The sequence below is a fragment of the Lupinus angustifolius genome, unplaced genomic scaffold (assembly GCF_001865875.1).
Source record: "Lupinus angustifolius cultivar Tanjil unplaced genomic scaffold, LupAngTanjil_v1.0 Scaffold_453, whole genome shotgun sequence".
NCBI classification, from domain to species: domain Eukaryota; kingdom Viridiplantae; phylum Streptophyta; class Magnoliopsida; order Fabales; family Fabaceae; genus Lupinus; species Lupinus angustifolius.
In genome coordinates, this window is record NW_017727845.1 from 69,476 (window position 1) to 80,136 (window position 10,661).

The following is a 10,661-nucleotide window of genomic DNA, read 5'->3' on the forward strand; positions in this document are numbered from 1 at the left end:
TGTCAATTAAAAAATTAAATATTCATTCAAGCTAGGAGGACGTGACTATATGCTTTGCTATGAACCTATATTACACCACTGGCAAAATCTTTTAGAGTTCAAGCAAAAAGAAACGATTATATAGTAGATTGCCATAACATCGCTTGTTTTTTGTTGTGGTGTCTTCTTTTGAAATCAAGAATTAAGATTAGAATTATTTTTTAGTTCCGAGAAAACAATGGATTGCTTAGAAAAATAGAATCAAAAGGGAAAAAAATAAGATATAATTGGGTAGATATATTTATGTTAAGTTTACATAACTCATAATTAAACCATATACAGCATCTATAATTGAAAAATCAACTATTATTGTGAAGAAAAAAATTAGAAACAAATTCTTCCGATAGTGGTGGAAAGTAGCTCAATGGAACATAAGTTATTGGGTGATAATATTAACTATAAAATATAAATAATTAGATGTCATTACAAATGAAGATCCAAACTCACATGTTCACCTTTGGAAGAGTCATAAACGTAGCGATTTTGTGAACCAGAAACACCAACTTGTGAGGCTCTGATATTGATTTCTTCGCCAGAAAACAAGGGCAGTGGATGCTGCAACAACGACCGTTCATGGTTGAAACTAGGGTTACTGCTTTGTACGGTGGTCCCAGAAGGGATTCGCCACAAGCCTAAGGGGCTACCATTGATGGGTTGATGTTGGTGATGATGATGATGAGAATAAGATGAGGTTCCATTATAAAACCTTCCACCACCACCACCGGTGGTGGCGGTGATAGCACTCAAAGAGTTGGTATTCCATGTAGGATAAGCCATTGGTGATGTTGGAGCTGAGCTAAACCTATAGTTCATTAGGCCATAAAGTTGAGGGTCGGAGAAGCTACTGTGCACCATAGCTGACTGAAGGTGTGCTCGTTTTGCGTGCTGACGCTCTCGTTTATGGGCGTTTTGGTGGCCACCTAAGGCTTGAGAAGTTGGGAAGTTTCTACAACAGTAATGGCATTCAAATCTGCGGCTACTACTCTCTCCATTCTCAGTGTTGTTGCTGTTGCTGTTGTTATTGTTGTTGTCCTTATTGTTATCTTGTTCCGATGCATTGTTGGTGGTTGTTTCTGCAGAGTCAGATTCATCGGCAATTGTGTTGTTGTAGCTGCCTCCACCACTTCCGAATTCGATGCCGAAAAGGCGAATGCCCTTCTCTTTGATGGCGGGTGCAGGGCGGATAAAGGGTAGCTGAGAGAAAGACTCAACGTTCATGAAGTCATGGGTCTCTCTCTCAGTCTTGTCCATTAGTAAGGAAAAAGGGTAGGTTTTGTGTAGAGAAAGAGAGATAGATGGAGATGAATAATGGTTTTTTGGTGTTGTTGAAGGAGCTATAGATGCTAGCTTGGAAGAGGATAATAGAGGTAGAGGATGTATGTTATGAATGTTGTGGTGAATGACAGAATGAATGTGAAGGGAGGGTATGGTGGGTCCTATAAACAGAGGGAGGGTAAGGAGTAACTATGGATATTTGGGTCTGGTCCATGTGAGAGTGAAGCATAACAAGGCCACAAAGTGTGAGTGGCTTTGGCTTCTCAAAGTACCACCTTCATTCTTTCACTTCTTTACACATAATTTTTCATAGCAATGAATTTTATCCCCAGTGAATTGGAAAGTAGAGAGGGGAATTCTTATTTTTTTATTTACTTAAAAATATTATCTCCTAAATAAAAGGATAAAAGCATCATTCTTACTTTTATGTTTGATAACAATTTCATCCCTATTATTTGATAGGATCTTTACTCCAATTAATTAATATATTTGTCCTAACTTATTTAGTTTTTAATTAAGTTGATCCTCTAATATAACTTATACTTATTTATACGTTGATATGCAAAAAAATTCTATTTTTTGGTCGTAGTTTTTTGGTTTAAATCAAATGCTCATAACCAAGACGTTGATCTAATAGTATAATGTCACATTGAATCTCAAAAAAAAAATTAAAAGGACAAATATTTGATTCTTGAGAGTCAATGGTGGATCTTGATGTAAAGTTTAGGAGGGACAACAATATTCAATTATAATTTATGAGTAGCAAAAAATATAATAAAATATAGTAATTGTTTTAAAGATATTAAAGAAATTAAAAATGTACATTCATTTAAAGTGTTGGTCTTAGTTAAAGACTTCAACTCATTAATGATTGAATTAAGAGTACAAATTTCAACTCTTTATTTTTCAATATAATTTATATATTGTCTACAAGAAACTCATCTTCTATTTTACTACATAGTTTTATTTGAATGACTTTGTTGTTGAAAATAATCTTTATGTAATAACTAAACCAAAATAGTTAAGATAAGACGAATAACTCAATTAAGTAAATAATATACATTTATTTTTCTTGTATCATCAAAGTTTCACTTAAAAATAAAACTTTGAAATTGACATCTCAAGTAAAAATCAATAAGGTAAAAAATTTGCACAATTATACATATGGTATCAATATTAAATAATTTAAAAATCTGCAGAATATTAGGACTTTTTTATCTAAAGTTTCATAATGGCAATCTATAATCCCATAATATATTTCATGTAAAATTATTATAAAGTCAAATAAAATAATAGTATTATAAACATAATCAACATCTACACATGTAATTTTTTTTGTCTATTAACTATACTTTTGTAGATGAAACACATAATTTGTAGAACGTAAGAAAAAAATATTCGAAAAAAGTAAAAGAAATATTTAAAAAATTGGAAAAACATCTGGGGGCAATTTCCCCCACTTGTCTTTAACAAGTTTCGTCTATTTTCAGAGTGACACTTGTTGGAAGAGATTAATTGCTGAAAAATATCATCGTTAATACCAAAAAATTCAAATTCTTACCCTTAATATCACACTAGAGATAAGGTTAAAAATAGTATATTACCCTAAAAAACACTATATGCCATTCTATAAAAGGAGCATGTGGCACACAAAAAAAACAGGGAGATGCCATTGAACTCATTGTTGATGTGAATCATCCATCTCAAACTTAAGTTTTAGTAGACCAAAGGAGTCTTCAGTCAGGATTTGGATTTATTATTGACTTCAAAGTTTTTTGATTTTTGCGTAGTCAGATTAATTTGGAACACATTTAGTCAATAATCTTGAACACAAATAATTGACTCTGATTTAGTTTACTTTACTATTTCATCAATTTTCCGTAAGATTAGTGAACAGTATTGTCCTATCAAAGTCCGACAATTGAGTTCATGTTTGATCAATTGTGTTTTAGATTTATTCGATTCCCTAAAACTCATAAAATCTTGAAGTAGTGGAATCTAGATCCCATGTATGCAAATGGGGGATCCCACGATTTAAGTGATAAAACTCGAAGTTAACACATGCAAACATGGAGGTTGAATTGTTTTTATTTACACTTTTAAAAATAACCTTTTAAAAATCCTTTTTACAAGCAATATTTAATTAAATACACTTCGAAAAATGGTTTTGAAAGATTAATGTACTTCAAGTTCAAAACAGTTCAAACAAAAACAATAAAGATAAGGTATAGAAAATTACACAAAAATATTGGTTCACTCTTATCCAACCAAGAGATACATTCAGCCTCTTATCCTAGATGAATTGCCACTATTTCTCAAATTGTTTATAAGTATTTGATACATCTTCATATTATCCTAGTATTCAACACCTCTACGAGCATTAAATATTTAACAACTCTTCAAGGAAGCTTCTTTCACTACCAAGCCTTCTCAAGCTCTAATTCTCGACAAAGATTCTAAGTTTGATCTATATTGACCCACTATGTGTGAAGATATGAAAATTTAAGATCAGATAAGTCTACAACTCAATATACGTAAACATCTTAATATATACAAAATATTCTCTTATTGTTTTTTTATTTCTCGCTTCTATACAATAATAATCAAATATTCAGTTAAGCATTGGATCCTAAGATAGCCCAAGATCGCTTGATAGCTCATGATCATTAGTTGAATCTTTGGAAACAGTCTTCTTAATTAATAGATTGAATGATTCATATTAAATATTCTCATTTCTCACAATAACAACTGTATTTACCTGAATTACTTCTCATATGTATATATGTGCATAGAAAGTAACTCAGGTGAGAACATATTAAATATTCTCATTTCTCACAATAACAATTATACTTATATGAATCACTTCCTATATGTATATATGTGCATAGGAAATAACTCGGGTGAGAATAATTGTTATTATGAAAAATGAGAATAATTAATATGAACTATTGGTCTTATTTAAACAATCAATATTAAAAAAATTGTTCGCGTGATCAATAATTAACTTTTAATCATATTCATCCATGTATGATTGTAAGGTCCAGATTTAATGTTTTCACAATTTTTATATGAGAACTATTCTCACTTGAGTCACTCATTATTTATATATACATATAAATAAGGAGCGACTCAAATGAGAAAACATCTCATATAAATTTGGGTCTTACAACCAATCATGGATGACTAAGATTAAAAATTAGTTATTGATTATATGATAATTATGTCCATGTATCTTTTAATCTTGACCATTCTAATAAAATCCATTGTTCATACAAAATGTTCTCATTTATCACAATAGTGCATTATTCACACGTGAGTCGTTCCCTATACATACATATATATTATATGTATACATATTTGTGTGTGTATGTATAGTGACTCAGATGAGAACTTTTGTTATTGAGATAAACGGTAACAATTAATATGAGCAATTGGATCTTATTTGAAGGTCAAGATTAAAAGAAGTGATCATGTGAGACCAATAACTAACTTTTAACCATAGTCATTCATGTATGGTTGTGAGACCCAAATTTATTGTTCTCACAATTTTTATATGAGAATTGTTCTTATTTGAGTCATTCCCTATATATGTATATAAATTTTCATGTATATGTATAGGAAATGAGTTCCCATATAAAATTATGAGAACAATAAATCTGAGTCATCCAACCATACATGAATGGTTAAGATTACAAGTTAATTAGTATTGATATGGTCACTTGAAAAAGTATGTGGGTTTATCTTGTATATCAATGACTACATAAAAATTATGTAATTCATTTAATTATATATCCCAAGTTGAAAAGACTAAAAACTTAAGAGAAAACCATGTATGCATAACATAGTTTTTTACATTATTATTGTATCATCTACTATTCATTTTTAACAATCATTGACTCTTTTTAAAAGCAATGAAAACATCTTCATCCCAAGAAAGAACCAACTTTCTTGTTCTCTTAAGAACAAGAGGTGAAAAAACATCACTAAGATCCTTGAAAACATTAGCAAGCCTCTTTACAACTACTATCCTTGGTAGTGCTTTTAGAATTGTTGTAATTTTCTTTAGTATAATCAATTATCTAGTTAGTTGCTTCAGTTAGTTAAGCTGAGTCTTGTGTACAATAATCAATTATCAATCGGGTTAATCAATTATATTGTTTACAGATTTTCTATTTTGTGTTTTATTCTCTTTTTGTATAAAAGGTCATTCTTACACCTTTGTAATTCATTCAATTCAATAATGAGAAATGTATTTCCATTGTGTGAAAGCTTTGATTCTTATTCTCTTTTCTTTCTTCCTTTTTTAAGCTTTCTTATTCATTCATTCATTTATCATCTTTCTTGGTTCATCAAGAAGATTGTTCATGACTCATACCAAACTTTAACAATGTAGTTTTGAGATCAGGAGCATTTCTTTTAGCTTCAGCAGCCTCTGCTTCATGCACATCAGTATTTGCCTCCTTTATTTTCAGCAACTCTGCTTGCATGCCTATCCTAGTTTGAGTGACCTTGCTTAGCTATATGTTGGAAAAGTTCATTGTGCCCAACAAGGCATACATACCTTGTGCTTTCATTACCTTAAAGAACATGTGAGTGATTGATATTATGAAAGCCTTGTCTCTATGGATAATGACTTTCTTTTAAATCTCCATGGGAAAAATAGAACTTGTGAAGACTGGATATATTGTCCTTCAAACCAGCTTTATGCATCACAATATTGTTCAAGATCTGATGAGGCTGTCTACTAACTTTTGTATATTTCTTGTATTTTCCTAAATTATTATAATTTTCTTTTTAAAATAATTGGTTCTTGAAGCTTCAACCCTTGAACTACATGAAAGTGATTGATTGCATGCCTTTTCAATTTTGTCTTTTCATTACCTACAAGAACTTAGTTGGGAACAATTAATATATTAATGACCATAGTAATAAGTTATTTGTCCATTCTCATTAGGGCAATATTTTTTTGCCATATAGTTAATAACAAACATATTATCAGTATATTTGCATAATTAATAGCACACATGTCACATGTGCATTCTAATGGTTAAGAACATACATGTTACCTATGCACTCTAATGGTTAAGAACACATATGTTATTCGTACATTTGCATGGTTAAGAGTACACATGTTATCCGTACATTCGTATGATTAAGAACACACATGTTACTCGTACATTCTCATGGTTAAGAAACACAAATGTTACTCGTGTATTCACATGGTTAACAACACACATGTTACTTGTGCATTCATATGGTTAAAAATGCACATACTACTCAAGTATTCGCATGAGACAGATTGATTTTGACGAATGTTTAGAACCACATAAGTATCAATATTCTTATATATATATTAATAATATTATGTAATAATTTGATAAAGTAAAATGAAATGTATAGAAACACAAACATTGTGAATTAATTTCATTGGATATCTTTTCTATCATGTAATGACACAACGTCTTTACAACATTTGTCGCATAGTAAAGCATGATAATATATGAATCGTCCATAAATTGGCAAATCCTACAACATATTAATCATAGGTATATATAGTAAAACATGATAATATATAATTGAGTACAAATTTTCATTACCTTAGTAATATGAATCCAGATGATATAAAAAATGAATATTTGGTCAAAAAGATCATGAGTTTCACAATTATTGTTACAAAGTAGCAAAATATATCAATTGGTATTGTTATATCTTCAATGTTAATAATAAATGTAAGAAACAAAATAAAGTAAATCATGTGTATTGGAGGACCTATATTTAAATATTTCATGTATTTTGGATTTGCAAACATGATTTTTATAATTTAGTTTGTTATTTCTTTTAGTGTAACTACAAAATATATAAATCTATGAAAAATAGACAAAACAATCAATAAAAAATGAGAAAAGATCTATAAAATAAGAACAAATCTACAAAATAAACAAAAACAGTGAAAGATGCACTTTAAAGAAAATATCTTTTTGTCATTTAATTTTATATTGATTCATTTATTTTGAAAATATATTTTCTCTCTTAATCAATTATAAGTTATAAAATAGTTATAATATATTTCATCTCCTTATATATGATATATTTATTAAAATATTCATTTGAAATATAATTTTTTTATGCATAACAATTTTTTATATGTAATTAACTTCTACATATTCAATAACAACTTTTAAAAATAATATACCAGTCTTTTAAGTCATGTTTATCTTTCCATCTTATAAATAATATTAACTATAACATTTTTATTTAAATTATAACATTTTTATTTAAATTATTGTATATATTTTATATATAGTTCTTTCAAGCATAAATAATTACTAAAATTTCAGTTTAATGAGACAATCAATTGTGGCAAAAGAAAAGTAAGGGTTAGAATGATCACCATCATGGTTCAAGGATCATGTCATGTGATTCATGTTCCTTTAAAAAAGTAACTCATGTATGTATCTTTCATTTAAAGATAATAAATACATATTTTTAATCTTACGTTTCAGAAGAATAAATGAGATGAGAGAGAGTTTAGGCAATTTGAGATGCAACTCATAAAAATGAGGAGAGGAGTTAAGAAGAATGAAAAAAATCGAATTTTGCTCATAAATATTATCTTAATACTGATGTATAATTACACAATTATTATCAAAATTATTTCAAATTTTAACTAAAATATAACCATAACATTTAAGTCCACAATTAACCAAATTATTATCAATATTACTATAAGACAAATGGTACTCATAAGGTTAAATTGTGGAATGAAAGAACACATATATTACTAGTGCATTTATATAGTTAAAAATGCAGGTTAACATATTTACATATTTAAGTGAAAAATACACAAAATGATCCCTATTGTTTTTATTTGTTCTAGATGGTAAATGATGCATTTATCCTCACTTGCAACTTGCTTATAATCAAATTGAGTTATTGTTGATTTATTCACATTTACATTACAATTAATGAAATCAAATTTTGCTCATAAATATTACCTTACTACTCACATATCATTACACAATTATTATCAAAATTATTTCAAATTTTAACTGAAATATAATCATAACATTTGTATCCATAATCAATCAAATTATTATTAATATTAATATAAAACGAAAAATGTAAACCATAAGATTAAATTATGGAATAAAACATAATGAATGAATAAGAAAGGAAAGAAATAGATGGAAAACCACATTCCTATTGTTCAATACAAAATGATCTCAATTTTTTTTTATTTGTTCCAAATCTTAAATGATGCGTTAATCCTCAGTTGCTAATTTCTTAGAATCAATTTGAGTTATTGTCCATGTATTCACATTTAAATTGAAATGAATGAAATTTAATTTTTCTCATAAATATTATCTTAATACTCACATATCATTACACAATTACTATCAAAATTATTTCAAATTTTAACTAAAATATAATCATAGCATTTAAGTGCATAATCAATCAAATTATTATCAATATTACTATAAAATGACAAATGGAAACCATATGATTAAATTATGAAATGAAACATAATGAATGAATAAGAAAGGGAAGGAACACATGAAAGCCACCTTCCTATTGTTGAACAGAAAGTGATCCCAATTATTTTTATTTGTTCGAAATCTTAAATGATGCATTTATCCTCACTTTCAAATTTCTTAGTATCAAATTGAGTTATTGTCTATTTATTTACATTTAAATTGCAATGAGTGAAATCAATTTTTTCTCATAAATATTATCTTAATACTCAGGTATCGTTATACAATTATTATCAAAATTATTTCAAATATTAAGTGAAATATAATCATAGAATTTCGGTCCATAATCAATCAAATTATTATCAATATTACTATAAGATGATAAATGACAATCATAAGATTAAATCATGGAAAGAAACAAAATGAGTGAATAACAAAGAGAATGAACAAATGAAAAGTCGCCTTCCTATTATTGAATGGGGTGAAATTTGATGAATTATAACATAGGTTTTCATTACATTTATCTATTTGTGTGATGAAAAATGAATGATTGTAGATAGTCTTCTACAGTTTCTATAAATAAAAAATCAACATCAACATGATTTGCATAGTTAATTCATGTTGTACAACAAAATAGATGAATCATAAGGTAAAACAGAAATAAAAAACACATAATCAATGTTATGCTATTTCTTGCTCTAGTTTAGGTATCACAACTTATAAGCAACGATTTCTTCACAAATTTAAGGAAAAATGATCAAAATACCAGATTGTCATAGATTATTTGATGATTCTTCCTCTGTACAATCTCGTTGTTGTTCATGCCATTTTCAACATTATAATAATGAAATGAGAGAGAAAAATAGCGAAAAGATAAGAAGAATAAATAATAAAGAGAAGTAGCAAGTGACAATTGGAGATGTTATGGTGTGGTGAGGTGCATCGGAGCCACAATGAATGAATAAGAAATAGAAGAAACGAGTGGAAAATCACCTTCCTATTGTTGAATGAGGGTGGAATATGATGAATCATAACATGAACTTTCATTACATTTATTTATTTGTGTGATGAAACAGATAAGAAAAGGAAGAAACGGATGGAAAATCACCTTCCTATTATTGAATGGGGGTGGAATATGATGAATCATAACATGAACTTTCATTACATTTATTTATTTGTGTGATGAAAAATAAATGATTGTGGATAATTTTCTACAGTTTTTATAAATAAAAAATTAACCTCAACATGATTTGCATAGTTAATTAATATTGTATAACAAAATAGATGAATCACAAGGTAAAATAGAAATAAAAAACACATAATCAATATTGTGTTATTTATTGCTCTAGTTTAGGTAGCACAACTTATAAACAACGATTTATTTACAAATTTAATAAAAAATGATCAAAATATGAGATTGTCACAGTTTTTTTTTCTTTGTACCATATCATTGCTGCTCATGCCATTTCCAACATTACAATAATGATTATTTCGAATGGAAAACTCTATAAATAAAATAAGAGATGCTATAGAGATATAGAAAACTAACCTAAAATGATGATTCAAGGGTGGACAAACAATAAGAGACACCAGATTGAATAGAATCATTGTCGTCGACCTTGTCATTAGAGACATATCACTCCTCTAGTTATCCAACAATAACAACAAATCTACAAAATAAAACAAAAACAGATTTTAATGCAATATCTTCAATGAAAAATCAAAGAACATATCTACATGCATAAAACCATTGTAAAAGAAATTTTTTTGAAAAGGAAGAATGATATGAACCAATAAGAGATATAAATTGGTTGAAGAAAAGAAGAAACATTTTGAAATGGAAGAATGATATGAACCAAGAAGAGAGAAAAATTG

The 10,661-nt window shown here is 28.1% G+C and overlaps 1 protein-coding gene across 1 annotated transcript; it reads right to left on the minus strand.

Moving 5' to 3' along the window:
* Positions 1–359: 359 nt before the first annotated feature.
* On the minus strand, positions 360–1,587 carry LOC109341389 (zinc finger protein GIS-like). Its single transcript, XM_019579286.1, has one exon. It carries the CDS (start codon positions 1,288–1,290, stop codon positions 463–465), a length of 828 nt encoding a protein of 275 aa, XP_019434831.1. The 5' UTR covers positions 1,291–1,587; the 3' UTR covers positions 360–462.
* Between the last annotated feature and the right edge of the window lie 9,074 nt (positions 1,588–10,661).